Genomic DNA, 23,029 nt, shown 5'->3' on the forward strand with positions numbered 1-23,029 from the left:
CTAAGGTCTGTGCTTCTTCATCTGCAAGGACCCCAACAGGGCAGGCATCTGTCAGATGATGCCATTATAAACTGCAGCAGCTAAATCAGCTTATCCATCACTGTTCAGAAAGCTGAGAAATGTCAAGAAATGTCTTCCTTTGGGATGGTCTGAAGATTGCAGACCTTTCACATTTGCTATTTTAATTGCCTCTCCTGTGCATTTATTCAGGTGATTCCCTATTTCCTTGCCAGTAGCTGAAACATGGATTCAGACTACAACACTAAAAAATCGAGTTTGGCAACAAATATGTCACGTGCTGTTCTAAGGGAAAACACTGCTGCAAAACCAGCTCTGAGGAAAAAACAGTGGCTATGACCCATTAAACTGCTACAAAGTGCTCAGCTTTCCAGGTTTCTTGACTCAGGATGACAAATATTGGTTTACTTTTGGTTAAGACAAACCTCTCATTAGACAAAAAATATTATACTGAAGCTGAAATCCCACTTTGCACAAAGCCTGATGGTTGCTCTGGGCTTGTAATATCCATTGTAAAAGTACATGTTGGTTTCCTTTGTAAATATTCTCCTGACCTTTTGAATTAATTCCTTTGGCTTACTGTTATTTTATTCTCATTAATTTGTAGGTAGAGATTCTTCTATGCTGATTGTAAAATGAATCTGTGCTGATTTCCTTTTCCAAGGCCCTTTCTGTCTACAGTGGTAGACTGAATCTCTGGCTTTTTTTCCTTTTCCATTTCTGAAAATGTTGGGAGGACATGAACTCCTGACAAATTTCACTTCAAGACTTAAGACCTAAAGGTACTCTGACATCAAAGATGGATGACAACAAAGAAGCCAATAATACTGACACAAAATTATTTTTTCCATTGTGCCAACATTATTAGGGCAAAATAGATCAAGAATTCTCTTTAGCAGTCCTTTTGTTCTGAATGTATTTATACAAATATTTTGTGATTTTAAGCAGTAGCCAAATTAAGTTCTGCCTGGGCTTTGGGTGTTCTAATTTTCTCCCTGCATAACCATACAACAGTCTTGTAGTCCTCCTGAGTTTCCTACAACTTTTTCCAAAGGTCATAAACTCTCTCCAGCTAAAGATCTCTGAAGCTCTTTTCTCATGAAGAACCCTAAGCATATAGGCCTAATTTCTCCATTTCCCTGTTTACTGTGATTATCATCAATCATAGAGTCAGAGAATGGTTTGGATAATTTCATTCCAACCCAAAGCCACGGGTAAGGAGACCTCACACTAGATGATCACATTAAAAAAAAAAAAAAACAAACCTAGACAAATGTGAGATAAAAAAATACTGCCTAGTGTTTTGAAAATGTAAAAGCTTCAGTTCCCTTTGATCATGATGTGCAAACACTGGACCATCACTGACCCTTGTCCATCTACCCTCTAAGCTGGTCTTCTGCTTGATTTACCCAGCCAAGTAAAATAACCTTCAGTATCAACAAGCCCAAACAAACTAAACATTTTTGCAATATTCCTGTTGAATACATTTAAGTAAATCAGCCTTTTAAATGAATAGGTTCCCTGTGCAAAGCTCTTATCACTCAACAGATTCTTCCTATAATTAGACTGTATTGCTTTATAAATGTACTTTTCCTTTACAATAAGAGAAAGAAAAACTACTTGCAAAAAGCAAACACCTTCATCAAATAAGGCTCATGTCAATTCATTATTCAAACGCAGAGAACGATTTGTGGATATTCACTACCTGTGTACTACATTTAATATCAACAAGAACCAACTGAATTTTATGCTTTGTAATGTACAATAAGTACCTTGTATTTGTTTTGTATTAAAGCAATTTCATGAGCTATGTTAACTACGTGCAACGTTCAACAATAGCACTAACAGTTGGCAAATGAGACCCTTTATGTTTAATTTAACTCTTAACACATTTAACAATTCAGATTCAAATTGCTTGTCAAGAATTTTAATATACTAAAAAGCCATTCCAGACTAAATTGACAGGTTTTGCAGTCTCCAATTGTTTTCCAGTAGCAGAGAGAGCTAACCTGCCTTACCCACTTTTGGGAAACATCTACAGAACTGCTTGAATTGAGGAATAAATCTCAGCATCCGAAGATAAATGTAGTTTCTGAGTTCACAGCATCTGCCCATTTGACTGCAAGCCCATTTTGATTACCTAATATGAAAATTTTATTTTGGCTTCAAACTCAAGGACCAAGGCTTTACTCTCTACATTGGATGCTGCTTTTTAAGATAGGAGATTTCCTGTTATATGGTGGTTGGAAAATAAATTATAGTTATGTCTTGAGCTACAACTTTAGTGTTTCCACTTATTAGTGAAAGTTCTTGAGCAGTATTAGAAGAAGGACAAGTTTTTATTCCATTTTCTGAAACTGGTTGCATATTAGAAATTATTTTTGTCCTAAAGAGGTTATCATGAAAATGCATTAAAATTAATGCTCAGAGAAGACTGAAGAGGCAAATAATGTCTTTTGAGCTCTTCTTATGACAGAAATTACATGCAATTTAGAGAGAAAAAAAAATCTAGATGATTAAAAATGAAAAACTTTTAATGATGATATTTCATGAGGAAAACAACAACCAAACAACAACAACAAAAACAACAACAAGGAAAAATTCTGCACTTGGTTTGACTAAGAATATTTTTATAAATATGTACGGTATATACAGAAAAAAACCCCATATATATACACATGGAGTCATTGTAGAGGTTTCAATTGGATATTAAAAAAGATTTCTTCACTAAAAGTGTTTTCAAGCGTAGGATCATGTTGCCCAGGAAAGTGGTGGAATCATTGTCCCTGGAAGTGTTCAAAAATCCCTTGGTTGTGGCATTTGAGGAAGTGGTTTAATGGTATAAATGATGGTGGTGCTGAGTTGACAGCTGGACTGGATGATCTTAAAGTCTTTTCCACCCCTAACGATTCTATATGTGTGTAGATCTATATTTGCATCTCCATTCAGCTATGGAAAACTGCCAAACCCAAACAACTCCCCCTCATTAATTCATCCATCAATACAAACATCTTTTACATCCCTGTGCCAGGCAGTGAAAAATTATTGGCAAATCTAAAAAAAAACCCCATAATTTAAAGACATGGAAGCCCACAGAGGCCAGATTGTGGATGTCATTCTGTGGTGGCACTGTTTCTTCTCAGCCCAGTTTTGGAATTTTAAATATTTTTATTGAACAGAGCAACCACAGACTACATATAACAGGCATGAGACACAAATATTGGTCCTATTTGGCAGAAAAACAATGCATTTCTGTTTTTCATCTGACAGCAGCAGATATGTGAACACAACATTCTTGAGGGTGACACCCACATAAACCAGCTCCTGTAAATCTCTTCCCTCTAAAATCCACCAACAGAAAGACAGCATCTTTACAGGAGGTATGGAAAACTGAGAAAATTAATATTTTCCATTAAAAATATAAAACTGATGACCAAACATTTATGATGAACAGAAATATTGGACTAGGATGTGCATATTCTATCAACTTAATAAATTGCTTTGTTTGTACTGATTTACTAGTCTGTATTTGATATGTTGGTTCATTATCCAAAGCTCTAAAATAAAAGTCAAATCATTATGTTATATTTAAATCCTATTTCAGTTACACTAATAACACTAATCCAAAGCTTCAATAATGGGTAATAATTAGGCATTGGCAATATATGGAACTATTTATGTTATGCTTCTCTCTAAATCTGTTATGTAAGGAAACGTCGGTTGGTATTTCATAAATACAAGTTGACATTTATATTACTTCTAAAAATTAGAGCTACTTTGTTAAAATCCCTGGGATAATAAGGCAGTAGAAAAACTATTTGACATTGCAGTCAGATTTAGTGACAGGTTCAGAGACAATTTACACTTTGTACAAAATTAGCAGTTAGAAAGTATTCGACTTGAGATCCTTGAAAAGTAGGAACCATCAAGCCTGAAAATGGCATTCTCTGAACAGATAGAAGAGAATTCTTCTGGTCAGCTCTAATGATTATGTCTCATGGTTTCAATACTATAAGTCACTGCTCTAAACGGAGCCTGTAGGTGTATTACTTGAAATTTGCCAATGAAGGAGTGGCCAGGAAAGTATTTTTTTAGAAAAATTACCATATAAAAATATCCTTCTAGTAAAGATAAAATGTTTTTAAATTTTCTTTTTTTATCAAGACAAAGTTCATATAGCAATATATTTTAGAATTTTAAGGTTAAAAAAATACTTTAGTTCATGCACAGATGCTTTGGTTTCTTGTGGGTTTTTTTCCAGATTTTCCTTTTAGTGGGAATTTCACAACTTTTTAATTTCTATGCAATTATTTGAAGTCTATTTCCCACATCACTTTAAAAACTGAACCTGGTGACTGGAGGCTATGTTACATCCTATATAACATCACAAGTGTCTACAATCACAATGCCTCTTCATGTAAAAGCACATAAAGGGTATTCTATAGAAGCTCTTAAACAATTCTGATTACAATAAATAAGAAGGGGAAAAATCCTTTTTCTCTACCTGACCTTTAGGAAGAAAATTAAAGCCACAAAAACATTGCTTTAGCAGTAAATTAAGCACTGGGGAAAATGTCTCATGAAAGCCAGAGCAGTGTCTGACCCGAGGCATCCTTCTTCTAAGAGGAGCACTGAATCATCTGGCACAAGAAAAGTTGTATGAATCATGGATCATAGAATCACAGAATCTCCTGATTTGGAAGGGACACATTAGGATTATTGAATCCAGTTCCTAGTCCTCAACTGCTTCTCATTATGTCTTCCCCTCTAGATCCTTTACTATCTTCATAGCCCTTCACAATTTTCATAACCCTTCTTTGGACACTCTGAAATACCTTTATATCTTTCTTATATTGTAGCACCCAAAACTGCCCCAAGGACTCACGGTGATGCCACCCCAGTGCAGAGCAGAGCAGAGCAGAGCAGAGCAGAGCAGAGCAGAGCAGAGCAGAGCAGGACAATCCCCTCCCTCCCCTCCCTTGCCAGGTTGGTGATGCTGTGCCTGATGCCCCCAGGACAGGGTTGACCCTTCTGGCTGCCAGGGCACTGCTGGCTCATGTTCAACTTTCCACTGACCAGGATCCCCAGGTCCCATCCCACAGCTGCTTTCCAGCCTCTCATTCCCCAGTCTGTCTGCACATCCAGAGCTGCCCCATCCCACGTGCAGGATCCAGCCCTTGTCCTTGTTAATCTCCCTAATGTTGTGATTGTCCATTTCTCTGATTTGTCAAGGTCTCTCTGCAGGGCCTCCCTGCCCTCGAGGGACTCGACAGCTTCTCCCAATTTAGTGTCATGACAAATTTAATTGAAATATTTAGTATTTCTTCAAGTTCTGCATCCAGGTTGTTAATGAAAATGTTGAAGAGAATTGGGGAAACGAGGGAGCCCTGCAGAATGTCACTATTTACATTGCCAGCCTGATGTCACCCTATCCACTATAACCCTTTGGGTGTGCTTTTATTTCCCTGTTACAGCTGTATCTGAAAATGGCATGTTACTCCATATCTTCATTTTGTTATTACTAAGAGTATGTGTAGGGAACATTCACAAAGCACACTGTGATATCTTTTGGCTAAGAGATGATGGAGCAACACTGAATAATTACAATTTTATGGGGAACCTCCCCCCAAAATATTTAAAAAATAGCTGTTAATGAAAAAAGGGGACAGATTAGATACAAAGATTTAGATATCGTTCTATCTATCTATCTATCTATCTATCTATCTATCTATCTATCCATCTGTTTAAGCTGCTCTTTATATGTAATTTTACATTAAATAATTATTAAATTATTTAATTTAAAATTTAATTTAAAATAAATTTATTATATTATTTAATTAAATAATTGTTAAATTAAATATTTATTTGCACACTTTCGGTGCAAATTCTGATCTCCTAGCCAAAGATAACACAGTGGAGACATCAAAAAGGGCCTTAATGCATTGTCCTTTCTGATAAAAGAGAGTCCATGCTGCCTACTCATGGATAAGGAAAGCAAATCCACTCCTGTTTCTGTGATCAAATAAGCACCCCTGAGCTGAAGAGCTGCCTTGTTAGAACTCATCTCTGCAGGCAGCAGCATAAAACAGTAAATTTTTAAAAGAACACTTGTTAACATCTTTCTGTCTCTCCCACCTGTATGTACACACATATACACATGGAAAAGGAGACCCTGTTCAGTGATATTAACACAATTGTGCCATTACAATTGGCATTCAGGACATCAGAAAATGTCAAAAGTGTTTGGATTCAACTTGTATGCCTAGCAACAGGGAAGGATGTGCTCAGCTGTGGCTCAGGCTGGGGTGGAGATAGCTTTATGCTATGTAATTATACATGTTAGCAGAGTGTTTCTATTTACATGAATTCTATATACTGTCTGGTATTAAGTATATGAATAAAGAGCTAAGTAATTAAATAAATAATTTTCCCCGGGATTTTATAGATTATTATTGGCTTTGTTTTAAAAAGTTTACAGTTAATTACCTAGGGATTAATGACCAAGGCTCAGTTTGCTTGCATAAGTGTGGTGAGATTAGTATCCAGCAAAATTTTCATATTTAGACTATAAACATGTCCAGGTCAGCTCATCATCATGGATGATAGCACAGAGAGAAAAACTGGAAATTTTGGAGCACGATTCATCCCCTCTACTTCAAATGTTGTGGTTATAGAATCTCAGAATGGTTTGGGTTGGAATGGACCTTAAAGGTCATCCAGTTCCAAATGCCTGCCATGTATCCTTCCACTATCTCAGGTTGCTCAGAGCCTCAACCAACCTGGTCTTGAACATTTCAGGACTGAGACATCCAGATCTTCTCCTGGCAACCTCTTCAAATGCCTCACCACTCTCACAGGAATGAAGTTCTTCCAAATATCCAACATAATTCTACACTTGAAACCATTCCCACTTGTCCTATCACTTCACCCTCTGCCACCTTCTCATAATGCACAATTCCCTAGAAATGCTCTTTTCTTTCCACTGTGTATGGAAGGAAAATTAAACTAGAAGCTCAGAGGCAGACAATTCAGAGTTGTGCAGAGAGGTTCCACCTCAGTGCTTATTAAAAATAAATAAATAAAAACTTAATTCATATAGTTTTTAACGGAGTAAGATAAATATGGAGCTTCCTGAATTTGAAAAGATATTTTCTTCCCTCAGAGAGGAGAAGTGTTTCAGACATCATGATGTGGATGCTTCACTCAGGAGAAATTGCTGACTCCAAGAAGCTGACAATCAGCCCCAGACCATATATTTCTGGGTCTAGTGTGAGCTTGGAAATCCTCTTAGAGTAAAATTAGGAACTGAAGGGATCTGAGCTAGAAGTGAAGAGGGTGCAGGAGGTGAAGGTCTCATCTTTACTTTACAAGAGAATGGCCATGGCTGATAGAAGAGCTGACTGAAGACAATTTGCCTATGCATATGGGCCAGTGTGGACCTAGTAAACAAATTAATCTGAGTTCTCTTGCAGGTGCCATTTCTCTCACGGTGTTTGGCAGAATTATGCTATTAAACACAGTGAACTTCTATCAAACTACATGTACTAAACTACTTGGCTCTGTGTTGCCTTCTGAAACACAGACACAAAGCAAATTGTCACTCTTAAGTATGCTTTTTATTTAATAAAATGTTTTTTATTTAATAAAAGCAACAACGAGGACTACAGCTTCTTATTTAGAAATGCCAGGCTCTGTTATGTACTGACAGTCATTGCCAGAGAGAAAGTGACTTCAGGCTTGGATCTCCGTTCACGTATGACAAGAGCTACAGGAATAATTGATTTTACAGTTCACTGCCCAAATGGGAAAAATAGAAATGTGTTAAGTCAACTTAGAAAGAAGTATTTCCATCTTCAAAGCGAAATGAAACACCTTTTTTTTGGTTTTTTTTTCTTTTTTTTTTCTCAAGACATTTTCCTTAATGATTGCAAGCTATCTAGTCCTTGTGACGTCACATTTCAAGACCTGCCACTTAAGCACCACAACAAATCTTTTACAGCCTTATGAACTGCAAATACAAACTAAATCATTCCTTAAACTCACCTGTACACTGTGAATTTAGATAAATTGTCACTTGCTGAGTCATGTAACATAGCACAGGACAACATAGCAATTATTTGATGTGGGGAGCAATAAATATTAGGATGCAGAGAGGATGTTCCTACAGAAAATATATTCCAACCTATTATAGTATATGCCTATTTCACAGTTTCCTAAAGAGGTGGTGGACTGAACTCAGAAGTCACATCACTCCTTCCTGTCTCTGAACACAGAGTCTGGGGTTTCTTTCTTGCTAGGAAAATGACATGTCAGTGGGCTACAATATGCAGGAGGAGAACCAGGCTGACACTGCATGTCTGCACATGTCAGATTCTAGAAATAACCCAATAACTCACTGCACTTGTCCCACTGATGCTCCATTTGGGCTTTCTGAAATTTGGGTTCTTTTTCATTTTTCCAAAATATTGACAGGAATTGCCTCAAAATTAAATATCAAAATGATCAAATATTTGATGAGTTCTATTTCTAAGGTTCTGTATTGTCACTGGAATCAGACTGGTTAGGGTTATCCTAGCTGATATCCTACCCCTATGCACAGGATGCACTCAACAGTCTCATTAATGAAATGTCCCTATTGGAACCACTCTTTCTCTGTTTATGTAGAAGGTCATGCCAATGAAAATTTATTTGGGGCTCCTTGAAATTTCCCAGCAAACTGTGCTTGAGTTGCTTGAAGACCTTGAGCATGTAAAGCACACAAAGCTACCATTTTAAGCCTAAAAATTCCCAAACTTGACATCCCAATACTCTCTTGAAACTATTCTCAGCTACAAATATGTTCATGTATGGAGGAGGAATTGCTTACATCAAACACTGGAGCACCATTTTTGCAGAAGGAAAGACTCAAAGGCAAAGGATCTTCCTGTCCAAAGAAAGGAATATATAAAGAAGCAGACACAATAGAAGTGCAGAAAGGATGCTAAAGAGATGATAAAAATTAAGTCTCACTAAAATGAGGTGATGAATTTCCTCATGTGCTGTTCATATTTTGTAGAAAAGATGTTTATGAGCTATATGCTCATAAACAAAAGCAAAATCTGAGGACCACTATTCAAGCATCATATAAATACAATAAAAAGTAGGATATATATCTTCTTCTTGGGAAACCTAAAATTAAAAGCGGCCAGATACATTAAAAAAATGTTAAAAGTCTATTTGACTATGTTCTACATCAATCCAACAGGCTGAGCCTTTGCTTTTATCAACACTCACAGGTATTAGTTGTGGGGAACATACATCTACTGTCTTACAGCATGCCATCAAGAAACTAAGAAGAATTGTGAATTATTTTAATAACAAGGGTATAAACATGAGCACCTTGGAATTTTTGATACTCCTGCCTATTAGCAGGATGTTTATGAATTGCACCAATTCCTTTCCAGGCTTCTACAGCAGGTAGCCAAGATCACTGAACCCTGTCATTTTGCTACCACTGCCTTGGCTTCTGAAATTATAGGTACGATCTGAAAATAAGTTCCTAGTAGGTTATTTTTGCTCTTGATCACACAGACTCTCATAGGAGGGAAGAGATACGGTGCCAACCATGCCCACTCAAATCTATTTATTGAGAGCTTTGCCCAGAATTCACTGTTGAAATGTCTATAATCAGAGCAGATGCTACATGCTGGTTAATTTCCTTTGTCTTCACAAATGGAGATAAAAAATGAAACACAACACTATTTCTGATCTTTTCCTCATTTTAATTTGCTAAATTCTTAGCAAATTTGAACATTAGCAACAACTTCAAACAATGGCTAAAGAGGAAATATTTAACTGTCTTTTGACAGTGAAAAACTACTTCAACCTTTATGAGTTCACTTTTTAAGCAGTTTGACATTTCAATACCAAGGCAGAGTTTTTATTTTATTATTTTCTTCAGCCTGTTACACAGCCGCAAGTGTTACCAAGTAGGTTCCTATGATTCATATGCAAGTCGAAAGAAATCATGTCTCTATTGAAGGACTGTTATTTGTTATTATTATTTACAAATGCTCCTGCATATCCCAGACTCTCTACTTGATTCATGATTGACTTCCATTTTTCCCCAAAGAGGTGAATAAAATGTTTTGACTCCTGTAGTCTTTGTCAAACCAGATCAGAAGAGAAATCCAACAAGTCTTGTGTTTTGAAAGCAATCACAGTCAAGTACTTGATACTCACAGAGGAGACAGAAGTAAACAAAGAGAACAAAATGAAAGCCTAAGACCTGACAGCTTCAGAAACTGAATGCCTTCAAACAAAGTCTTCCTCAAATTACCCAAGTATTAATTTATATCACAGCCCTCACAGTTCCCATCCTTTCAGAACAAGGACTGTGCCAGTGCTATCATTTTGCACAATTGTGTCAAATCCCACAAAGTTCACAGAAGCACCTTCCAGCAATGTGTTATACCAGCTCTCTTATGGTCTATAGAAATGGGGAAAAAAAGAATGCTTTTATTGGGTCTAAATGTGCCATTTTTCAGGCTACCTGAATTTTGTCCATTATTGTATTGAGAAAAATATACAACAGAAGATCTATTGCGAGAACATACTCCAAGGTCTGTTGTAAAACCAAGTCAAATCAATTTCTATTACTTCCCTACTTATTTTGCTGAAGATAATTCTGAGGCTCATAGAGTCCCATCACTCAGGCAATTGAAGTCATCAAAGTGACCCAACAAGATCAATCAGATTTTTCTTTTAGAAATGTTTCAAAGACTGTTTTTATGAGTATTTTTTATTTTATTAGTATTATTCTGTTATTTTATTTCAAATCACACTCAGAAAAAATCATTTACAGCTTGGATTAAAGGCACCTTCCTTCTTGCAAAAAATTGGTCTGCACAAAAATTGCTGCTCTTTGGCCCAGGTGCTGTAATCCTGCTCTGGTTTCTTTGATGTGGGGGATGTGGTTTCTATGCCTTTTGCTGCCAGGAAACAGCTCAATGTCTAATCCTGTGATTGTGCCACATTCCTGAAGTATTCACTTATGACACTCTCAGGCAATGAATCATTTATAGGTCTTTCACATGCATGCAAACATACATCAAATGGAAAAGCCAACAATAAAATAATATACAGTCATTTTTATCACTGCAGAAATCCACAATTTCTGTTCTAACACTGAAACAGAAATAATGGCTAATCAGAATATTTCCTGGGTATGTTACTTTAAGGCAATTACATTGATATGTTATAATTTACTGCAACAAAATAGGGAAATTTTGAATAGCTGGAACTGTATAAATTTGCATAACTATTACATCTTCCCAGGTTAATTTTCATAGCCCCATAGATACCTCCTGTATTATGCACAGTGAATATACCAGCCCTCAAGTAATTTACACTCAAAGACAATCAAATTTCATGAGCTATGAGTAGCTTACCATTTATTCTGCAGGCCATAATTTTATGGTTTTAAATAAAATACTTCTAATGAGTTCAGTAGTGGAGAAAGAGATTGATTGGCAGCTCTGGAGAGTTGAACTGTATTTGTTTACAAAAGAAACACAATATGTAGAGCAGAACTAGAGCTTTACCACCCACATGAATGTTATTTAACACTGCTTTGGGGGTGTCCTGCTGTCCTGTTCAGCCTTTCACCCCTGCTTCTCATCAGCCAGCTCTGCCAATGCCAGGAAGACCTAATTCCAGCAGAGACATTGCAGATTGCATCTATTCATAACAAAAACCTGTGAGATGGCAATGACTGTTGCCTTGGGTCATCAAAGAGTAGATATACAGTGCCTTCAACTGACTTTATGGTTTTATTCTACCCATGGAAAGAATTTGGGAATATCTTGGGAGACCTTATAGCAGCCTTTCAATACTTAAGGGCAACTCACAAGAAATATGGGGACAGACTTTTTAACAGGGCATGTTAAGACAGGACAAGGAGTAATGGTTTAAAACTAAAGGAGGGTAGATTTAGAGTACATATTTTGTCATGAGGGGTCTGAGACACTGGGGCACATTGCCCAGAGACCTGGTAAATGTCCCATCCCTGGAAACATTCAAGGTCAGGTTTGACAGGGCTCTGAGCAACCTGTTCTACTTGACAGTGACCCTGCTCATTGGAGGGGGTTTGGACTCAATGATGTTCAAAGGTTCCTCCAATCCAAACCATTCTGAGTCTATGAGGAAGAAAAAGAAGAAAAGTGATGGGTAAAGGTTTATGTGACTTGGCCTTCTCTGATCTGCTAGGAACCAGAGGCAGCAGACAAACAATACTGCATCTCCTTCCCACTTCCTGACACCCCCAGCTAACCTGGGATCATGCAGGGACCGAGTGCACAGATATTAACAATACACCAGACCCTATTCAAATACCATGCTGTGAAACTGGGAACAGTAGAGGTAAATACTGTTGTAAAACCAGGCTGACTAGTAGCCTGTTTTCTCAATGTTTATGCCAGTCAAAGTAGTGTAAGCTCATTTGCCTCTGACTGTGTCTGGCTTACCTTAAATATGTCTTTAGACCCATATTCTCACCAAAGTATTCATGTGTGCAACTGCATGAATACTCACACACTTGTCTTGGTTATGCAAAGAGCTTCCTTGAAGCATTAACCCATTTTGATCCAAATTTCTCTTATTTTTGGCACTCATCACAACACTTGAGTACAGATTCTGGGTATGTGATTAAGTCAAGTCATCTTCAGAAGAAGTTATTCTTGTCCTGAAGAGATTCTAAAATTTTTCTTATTTTGCCATAAAGCTACAAAAAAAAAAAAAGCTTTGTTGGCTAAATTTTTGTCTAATGCTATTCACCTCTCTCAGTGCTTTTGGGAATCATAATACACTGACTCATCTCTTTCTCTTAGCCCATTCTTTCTTTTCTGATTGTCACACTGCCAAATCTTGTCTGATCCTTGGAAAAAATATGAGACCATTTGAGTGGGGTCAGTTGGTTTTGCACAAACTGATGTTGCAGGGACTGCACTTCTGAGTGTTCCTGCCTAGCACTGCACCAAAACTTACAATTCTTATCAGCTGTGAAGCTGTTTCCTGGATCATTACAACTGATGTGATAGCTGTGAACAGAGGTGTAGGCTTTTGCTGTCACTTGAAGATTTGTTTCCACAAAACAAGCCAAAGTGGTTGGAAAAAAAAAGAGAGATTTTTTTCTCAGTGCCCAGTCCCCAAGCTGCTGTCTGGGACACTTGCCAATAGCAAAAGGTTTTCTTTCAGATGATGGATCTTGACTGTGATGTTGTTGGCATCTCTGCTCACCCTGGAAAGGCTATGAGAGTTGATGTGGTCTCCCTTCAGGAGCTCTCTCATCATCAGTCTGTGAGAATTATTGTTCCTTAGGAGCTAGGGATTAGTGTTCCTTAGGGCATATGAACATGAGTTTTAAGCAAGGTAATACTGGAAAAATACTGAGAAGAAAGGAAAAGTAAATAATAAAATATTCTTTCACGAGGCAGAGAGCAGCCAAGTCCAGTTCTTGAGGTGAGGAGTAAAAAGTCTGTTCCCACTGCTTCTGTACTTTACTTTGGGGAAGAAAGAAAAAAAAAGGTATTGCACAAGCCCATTCCTATAAAATTCCTGAAAAATTAATGCTGAAATCTTCAGAAAGGAAAACCTTGAATCCAAAGAATGTCAGCCAAGTGAATGACTGTACAAACCACATAAATGGATTCAGACAAAGTGAGAGATTATGGTGAGGGAAGCCAAATAGATTCTTCAGTATATAACTGTAATAGTAGCTGTGAAAGAGAAATAAATCCTCCATGCTTAGGCTGCCTTTTACCACACTACTCACAACTCTCTAAATTAGCCATAATAAAAATCCTTTCAGTTATATAAGAGTAGGTGAGATTTGGAAAGAGAATGCAGCAATCTGATTATTTCTAATACATAAACAATGCAGGAAAACATAAAAAAAAAACATATGAAAAGAGCAACTTCCTATGCAAATTCTATTGCTTAACAAAAGGAATAAATTATCAGTCAAATATGTGCAATTCTCAAGGATTTTCTCCAGAACACCATCACCCTCCTGTCTGGAGTCTCACAAGAATCTCCAGTTGATTTAATGACATTTTCACTGAACACTCATAGCAAGAAGATTGCAAGGCTTTTTGAACACCATATTTCAGGCCTAAACCCAAATTAATCTCAGTTTTGAACTCTATACTTTGCTATACACTGCATATGTCAGATCAGAAAATAAGAACCACAGAAAAGAAATATGCCAGTGATTAAAGAAACCAGTTATTGTCACATTATTAGTTACATGTTTTCTGCTACAAATAGGAAATAATTTTGTTCTTTTTAGAGATCAACCATTTATCTTCAGGCAACCAAAGATTAAAAACTTCATCATTAGTTATCACAAATGGTGCCTTGGATATACTGATTAAAGATACTTGCCATTTTACCTTATAAAGAGCAGTATATCAGCTGTCTTAATATTTCAGAATAATTATGTGTTGGACATCTGCTGGAGTCTCAGTCACAGCTAATCATCATTTGCATCAGCAAGACACCCAAGGAATCTTTTAAAACCACCCATTACAAATGCACTCTAACACATGAAAGAAGTGAGTACCATTAAACACTCACACTGGAGCAGAGAAGTCTGAGATAGAAACTAAAGGCATTTCCATGTAAAATTAACAATTTTAGATGAAATTCTGGTGTAAATTGCTACATCGAGCAATTATAACTAAAAAATATTTTAAATACTGGGATTTTTAAAAAATTTACTAAAAAAACCCCCAGTAATATATATCAGCTGTCTTAGAACCACAGAATCATATAACACATTACAATTCCCACAATAGATCCTATTGGGGCTACTCTCTGATGCACAGTCACTACAGAATCAAAGAATATTCTGAGTTGGAAGGGACCTACAAGGACCATCAGGTTGAACTTTTAAGAGAATGGCCTGGACAGGGATCAAACCCACAACCTTGGGGTAATTAGCCCTATGCTCTAATGAACTGAGATAATCTCAGGGTCTTCCTACTTCGGGAGCTGAAAAAGTAAATTATTTGTGCAGAGAGCCATAACTATAGAGAAGAAAAGAAGACTAAACCACAGATGACTGCTATGAGATATAAAAATGTGAGTTTGAATAATGTTTTGGTGCTAGGCTAGAACAGCCCAGGTTTTGCATATACTGATGAAAGGATGAAAATATTAGCAAACTGTCTGTGGAGAAGAACACTCATCATCAACAAATTTTATTTGAATGACACTCCTGGTTTTTGTGTAATGCCAGGCATAAACCTCATGTCTTTTGGGATTGCTACATCAATGCTAGATGAAAGAAGAACACTTCTCATCAAACACCAGTGCCTTATTAATGAGAAATCATATGATTAATCAATCTGATTACTTAGAAGTCAATTTATCTGCAGTGCAACTGCTAGCCAAATGAAAATAAGATTACTGTGAGTACAGTTTATTAATAATCCCCAGTATGCCATTGATTCAACTTAATTATAACACAGCAGGCATGTGATGCACATTACAAAGACATTAAACCAGCCTGACAACAGTGAATACAGAAGAGGTTTATGCTACTGGGTGAGGCACAGAAATCCTGAAGTGACCATTCAATTTGCAGATCTGCAAGGAATAGTTTATTTTAATGTAGATAAATAAAGCTGGTGTAATTTTCCAGTATCCAGCTCTTAGGACAGTTGAAATCACCTGAAAGAGTGAGTCAGTGTGGAGTTGAGACATAAACCTTGTAACATACAAAGCAACCCCTTGAACTTCCTCACAAACAAAAGCAATTTAGCAGATACAAAGGGGAATTCAGGTTCCCCAAAGGGAAACCAGTCACACGTAGCTCACAAAGCTGTTTCACCTCACTGGCATCTCCCAAGGCTGCAGTAGATAGAATCCTATTTTGAACACATCTACTGTGATATATATTCCCTGTGAGCATAGATTATGGGCTGAAAATAACTTGAAAAAATTCTAGCACTTCTTATTAATTCACAGATTTTATTATTCTGTAGATTATTCTCTTCTAGTTTGTTGACCACAAAATTGTCTTCCTTCATATTTATCTGACAACACAAAAATACCTTCTTTCAATAATAAATATCTTTGTTGTCCTAATTGTGCTTGAAGAGAAAGGTGTAGCATAGATATAGAGAAAATATTAGAGAGGGAGGGAAGGAGGAAAGGAAAAAAGGAAGATCCCTGTTTGCTAGGTAGGGGAATGGGAAGAGACAGAAAGACTTAAAAAAAATCACCTAGGTTTAAATAGAATTAATTATTATAACTACTCTGCTAAGCCAGGAGATGAGGAAAGTGTCAGTGATGTCCAGAAGTAATTTGGTGAGATCTAGGGAAAATGCACATGTACAATCCAAAGCTGCTGGCATTTAATTAGTCTCCAAAATGAGAAGTCAGAAGTACAGAACGAGAAACCTTCAGGATCTGTCATTAGGCAGTGGCACCTCAGAAGCCCAAATACAGAATATTCGCTCAGAAAGTGGAAAGGAGAGCTAATGGATGCAGACTATTTTTAAAGATTAAGGCAGTGAATTGCCTTTTCAGTAAGGAAAAATCAAATCAGTGGCATAAACTAGATGAGCACTTCCACAGTCAACCTGGGGCCTAAAAAGAGCATTAACTCTCTGGTGCATCCAAGTCCTATCAAAGAAAAAGAGAGTCAATGGAAAGTATGACCTATATGTGATATATCAAGGTAAGAGTCTTTGTATTCAAGAGGTATCTAGAAAACATTACTTGGTAGTTTTTGCATCATATTTCAGCATATTTCTGGCTTTCCTGCAGGTTTAAGACTGCTGTAAATCCAGCCACCCCTCTCCTGTGTTCAAATCTTTTCTGAACCATGAGTGGTAAATTGTCTTTGTTTAATGTGGGGAAAGATTCTTCTTTCCTCTCACAGAAGCCTCCCCTAGTCCCATTCCCCCCTGGTACCAAAAACCTTGCCACAAAACCCCAAAATACCATGCCATTAATCTATCTACTGCATATGATGGCACTAGTGAGAACAAAATTTACTTTTGTGATTCAATATGCTTCTTGAATTTGTAGAATTTATACCAAACCTATGAAAACTAATAAATTGTGTTGTTAGTAAGGCTTCAGACACCACAAACTACAACTTTCCTGGGGTTTTATGCCTCGACTATGGCAAAAGGGTGCAATAGTAATGATTTAGAGTTCCTACACTTTACAAACTTCTGCTCATTTGTATTAGTTTGGAAAATATTCTGGAAAAATAATCTCTCTGCAGGTGCCAGGGGGAAAAGAAGCTCTTCTTGGTTTACTTACAATAGCTAAGGCTAAAATAAGGAAAGTCTTGACTGTTTGCAGTCTTATAGTAAACTGAATAATCAGATTTGTTTCCCTAGAAAAGATACTAAACAGAAGGCACTTGCTCAGGAGATGCATTTTAAGAGCTTAAGCCTGAATCAAGGAAAACACAGAAATGCACATGAAATGTAGAAGGAGATGAAAGTAGAGCTAAACAAAATTAAAAACAGGAGAGACCAACACTAACCATTCCATGGCAGTTCATAATATAAAAAGAAACTAACCAATATCCCTCTAAGATTGATTTTCCCAAGTCCTGCCTCTCAGTGAAGCTTTGTCAGCCTTGGAAGACCACATCTATTAATGTTTCACCCTAGGTTTAGCCACTTCCATCAAATCAGAATAGGTTACAAACAGAAATATGTGTGGTATGTTTTGAGTTCTGGCATTTAACAGTTACTAATTCAGACATGGAGTAAGGAAAGCTGAAACAAAAATATACTTAATCAGAGAGGTCTGCAGGTTTTGTGGTTTTTTTATTTCATGGAAAGGGTAGGAGCCATTCTCATGCCCACCAATAGTGATGCAAAATTCTCCAAACCAATTGAAGTTTAACAAGCACATTCAAAAAACCTGGAGTAGTATCTAAAAGTTTTTAAAGGGAAAAAAAAGTTGACCTGGTGCCAAGTACTGCAGCACTGTAAGAACTAATATTCCTCTTCCTTCAATCCCTTACAGCCTGATTTAAACCTCCATATAAAACAGCAGTCAGTCACATGGACTCTGTTTAGAGTTAGGCTTAACCCCACAACAGGTTCTTTTCTAGCTCTGAATTTTTATTTTTTATGTTAAGCCAAGAGAAAATAGCCTTTGCTCATTATCATTTGTCATGCATAGGCAAAAAGGCCATCACGGTCTATTAAATTAAAACATTCAGCTCAAGAACAGATGTCATGACTTATGGAGGTTTCTGAAGCTCAGCAAATGCACATCTGGCCATGTGGACTGTGCAGCATTATGTTTATGATGGTTTGGTGTGTGGCATTCTGATGGCTGCAGGGTAGCAGTGTGCTGAAACCAGTTCTTGGTGGAGCAATTTCCTTTTGGTATTTCACAGTTCATGTGCCAGGATAATAATAATAATTGTATTGGCTCTGACTGGGATGGAGTTACCTTTCCCCATGGCAGCCCTCCCAGTGCTGTGCTGGGCACTGGTGGCTGCAGAGGTGTTGGTGGCACTGCAGGGTTGTGGCTGCTGCTGATCAGAGCTGGCACAGCACCAGAGCTGTCCCCAACATTCCCCCATCAGCAGGGAGCAAGGTCCTGGCAGGGGACACAGCCAGGCCAGCTGACCCAAACTGACCAAAGGGATATTCCATACCACAGGATGTGTGCTGAGCAATAAAAGCTGAGGAAAAGGAGGAGAAGGGAGAGCATTTACTATTATAATGTTTGTGCTCCAGAGAAACCCCTTCACCCTGAAGCTGCACTTGCCAGGATGTGACTGGACATCACCTGCTGATGGGAAGGAGAGAATTAATCTTTTTTCTTTTGCTCCTGCACATGGCCTTGATTTTGCTTCATTAAACTGACTTTATCTTTACCCATAACTTTTCTCTATTGCACCCTGTCCTGTTGAGGAGGGGAATGATAGAATTGCTTGGTGAGCACCTGGCTTCCAATCAAGGTCAACTCACCACAATTATCCTGCCATTAAAAAAAAAAAAAATACAGAAATAGGTAGAAGATAGAGCTTCCAGCTACGGAAGAAAATTGGGAAAGAAATAAGTTTTTTTCTAATTATAACAGACCAAGATTTTTCCATAGAGACTAAAAGCAAAAATGGGAGTGGAGAGCTTTCCATCTTTCTTCTTTCAACAGAGACTTGTCCAGAGGATAATGAAAATAGACACCACTCTCCAAAGAAGCCTCTTTCTTATGCTATGTACAGAGACTGGCCTAAAATACTAGCAGTTATTTAAATGTCTATGATGTGACTGTCTACCAGAGAGGCAGAGGTTGAGGTCAGTTTGTTTGCCAAAAGCATACAGTGACCCAATATTTGGGATAGCAGCCTCAGGCCAAACATTCTCTCAGCCCTCATTAATTCCCTGGTAGCTCCTCTGCACCAGGTGCTCTAGGCTTGCTTATTTTTAATATTTATACAGAAAAGCTTTGACAGGAAAGGTTGAGGGAAGCTGAGGGCAGCATGTTAATCAGAAGCTATGAATCAAGGTTTTTTAACAGGTTAATGGTTGCAATATTCTGGGGTGAGTTTCTAGAGCTGAGGAAACATTTTTTTACAAAAAAGGAAAAATAACCCAAAGCTAGCACTTAAAAAACATAAAAAACAAATTAGAAAAAAAATCAACAAAAAATAAATTAATCATTTTAAAACAACCAGCTTTCTTTTAAAAACTGCACAAAGAGCTCTCCTTTTTACCTGTAGTAAGCAGCAAGATCAAAGATACACACTAACAGTGGGACCTGCCATGAGTAAGGCATTGTGTGTAACACCCCATCACCAACACACACAATACTCTGGACACAAAACCTTCTTTCACAACATCCTTAATAATGACTCATATCTTCTGACTGTCATACACAAGAACTGAAAGCCAGGACCTTTTCCTGAATGATTAATTTCACCTTACAGCAAACACCTGGTCAGGTGAATCCTGTCTTAAAAGTGTCACTGTCAGTGGGGGGTACATCCATACACCTTGAACTGTGAAATGGTGCATGCAGGTGGGGGCTGAACACCCAGGAATTGTGTACCAAGTGCCAGAGGGTTCATGCAGAAATGTTTGAAGGGCTGTTTTTCAAAAAAATCCCTCTACAGGAAATATAAAACCATGACATGCTCTCCCCAGACAGTGTGGACACTCTGTGTGATGGAATTGAAGTAAGGCATCATTCAACATCCTCCTTACCTCTGAAGAAGTGGGCTTGCAGTAGCCAGCTCCAAACACCAGATTTTCTAATGACATACTGGACTGGTCTGGTCCTGCCTCCAGGCTGCCTTTACCAAGCCAGGAACCTTTCCCTGGACGAGCAAAACTATAAGGAGAAAGATTGAGAAAAGTAATCAGAGGAGCATTGGTAGAGAAGAATCATTGTTGTCCCAGTATTATTTCCTTGCTTAGAAAAGATTTATCATTTTGGTGTTTTGCATTTGTTTATTTCAAGTTGCACTGTAAATTAATGCTTTCCTTGAAAATAATCATAGTCTAGCGTGCAGTAGCTCAAGCGAGGTGAATGAAGTTTGTTTTCTAGGCATTCAGTTGAATGGTTTGAGTGTTATCTTTAATTCACTCCTTTCTCTGCTGCCTTTTCCAGCATAACATCTCACCAACAAACCTTTCCATCTATCCACATGGATCACATTCATATGCAACCTCTCATCAGCTTGCACCTTGATGGATTCAACATCTTTCTCTCTGGCTTTACCCACATCACCCTTCCTCTTTGAGTTGTGCATGATCTCTCCTAACTACCAATATTTTCTAGCTCATCCCAAACTTATTCTTATAGATCAGAAGTTTGGTTGCCACTTCTCACTCTCCCATAGCATTAGCTTTCAGCACCAAAAGGATAAGATTTCAGCCAAAAAACTACATTTATCTTTTGCTGAGTGCAATGTGATTTCCCTGTTGTTCAAATTCTTCCTCAAAAAACTGACAGAATGCAAGTTGTTTTATTTTCAGTGCTGACTACTGTGGTCAGTGCTCCCTTCTGACTATATTTGTATATTTCCTATTGAAGACCATTAAGGGTGGAATAACCTGTCTGGAGTTTACCCAGCATCAAGCCCACCTTGAGTATCAATGCACAACCAGGGCTCATACTTTGGATTAATCTGAGCACTGCTTATATCCAAGTTAATGATATGAGTTGTCTTTATATTCATTGGAGAGGAATTGGCATTTCCAGCATGAGTCATCACTTGCTGAAGCAGTGTTATCAAACAGATCAGAAGAATTTTACCCTCCAAGTATTTAATGCTAATTTTGGACTATAAAGAGAGGCTGGATGACTGCCTCAGCAACAACTGGAGATGAGATAACCCCTCTGTTAGTCCCTCTGATATACATGCTGTATACAAACTACATCCAGATTTCAAGAGGGAAATCAGTCTACCTGTGGGGAATGCAATGAGTCAAATTACCAACTGTGATTGCTAAATTGCAATGCAAGCAACCAGAAGGGTTCTTTAAAAAACATGCAGGCAAAGGTGGAAGTGAAAAAATAAAGAATTGCAGAGAAAATGGGAAAATACATTTGCTGTTTGTGCCAAGTGCAAAGGTAATGCCACTGGCTTTGTGCTACAGCTTCCAGACTGGGATCACCATCCACAGGTATCTGATGCCCATCCAAGCATCCCAAATCCCATTGTACCCAGGAGATCTGGTTTTCTTGACAGAATAAAAATTTCCAGGATGGAGAGCACAAAATCATCTTAAAACCATAATGTGCCAGAAGTAAAGGCCTCGGGGAAGGGCCATTCCTGCTGCAGTGCCTTTCCAATCCAATCCAAGGTTATTCCTCTGTGTAGATGTGTGTCACGTGGCCACATCAGCTCAGACAAAACTAATTAATTGATTCCTGATTCAGTGTTTGAGGACAGATTACACTGCTGAGTGCTGTACAGAAACACACAGAAAACAGAGAATCATAGAATCACAGAACATCCTGAGAACATCCTTTCTTTTCCTGTGGAAAGGATCCACAAGGGTTGCCAAAATCCAACGCTAGGCTCTGCACAGGGCAGCCCCAGGAATCACACCATGAGCCTGAAAGCATTGCCCAAATGCTTCTTGAAGTCTGGAAGTATTTATATTAAAGATACAAACAATTTAAAAAAATCCATTAATAGCCATACAACAGGTGAAGTTCTGGTGTGAAACAGTTTTGCAACATTGGAAAAAGAATCTCAAGGAAAATTACAATTTGGTCCAGTTTCAGAAAGTTAAACATAAATCCCTCTCTTGTCTGTAGAACAAAACTGCTGCTTGTTATAGGTAAATACTGGCAAAAAGGCCATTCCATAAGAGGGAGGACAGGGTAGGAGAAATCATCAAATATCTATTCTTGCTTATGTATATTTTAATTTATGTGATCAAAGCAATTCTCAGCTGGTTGCTTCTAAGCAGCATGAAGCCTTTGCATTTATTTTCTACATTTAAGATAAATGCAATAAATAAACAATTAAATAAAGCTATTTCCAACAGACAAGAGCTATACACCACTCTAAATAATTTCAGCTGTTATTGAACAATGTTGTCTGCTGTGGTCTGCTGGAAAGGCTCAAGAAACCAAAATAAATAATGAGTGCTGTGGTATCAGAGAGAGACGCTTAAATAAATGTTCTGTGCACATGAAAAACTCCTCATTTGAATATGAGAAAAGCTTTCAAAGGTTTAAAGGGAAAGAAGAGCACTTTTTAATGCTTTTTTTTAGTTATTTAGCTTTTCCTTTTACAGCAGAGAAGGGTTTTTAATCTGTTGGTTTTACAGAAATTGATTTCACATAGCACTGTAAAACAAAAACCTTTTTTTGGGAAACATGCCAAAACATCATCAGTCTGCTGAGAGAAAGTTTAAGTGGAAGGCTTACAAACTGCTGACTCCCTCTAATGTTTTCTGAAGAACGTTATGCTTGAATAAAATTTTTATTAGCAATAACAGGTTAATTTGCTACATCAATTATTTTT

At 37.6% G+C, this 23,029-nt stretch overlaps 1 protein-coding gene across 6 annotated transcripts in view; it reads right to left on the reverse strand.

Moving 5' to 3' along the window:
- Window positions 1–23,029, reverse strand: part of FAM135B (family with sequence similarity 135 member B) — a 212,094-nt gene that overhangs the window by 38,889 nt on the left and 150,176 nt on the right. For all 6 annotated transcript variants that reach the window (XR_015808602.1, XM_088179686.1, XM_088179704.1 and 3 more), the window contains exon 7: window positions 20,250–20,376. Coding sequence is in view for 5 of the 6 variants with exons in the window: in XM_088179686.1 (XP_088035812.1) it covers window positions 20,250–20,376 (127 nt within the window). In the remaining variant the exon portion in view is untranslated. The remainder of the gene's footprint in view (window positions 1–20,249; window positions 20,377–23,029) is intronic.

The sequence above is a fragment of the Sturnus vulgaris genome, chromosome 1, assembly GCF_052056855.1.
Source record: "Sturnus vulgaris isolate bStuVul1 chromosome 1, bStuVul1.hap1, whole genome shotgun sequence".
Taxonomy (NCBI): Eukaryota; Metazoa; Chordata; class Aves; order Passeriformes; family Sturnidae; genus Sturnus; species Sturnus vulgaris.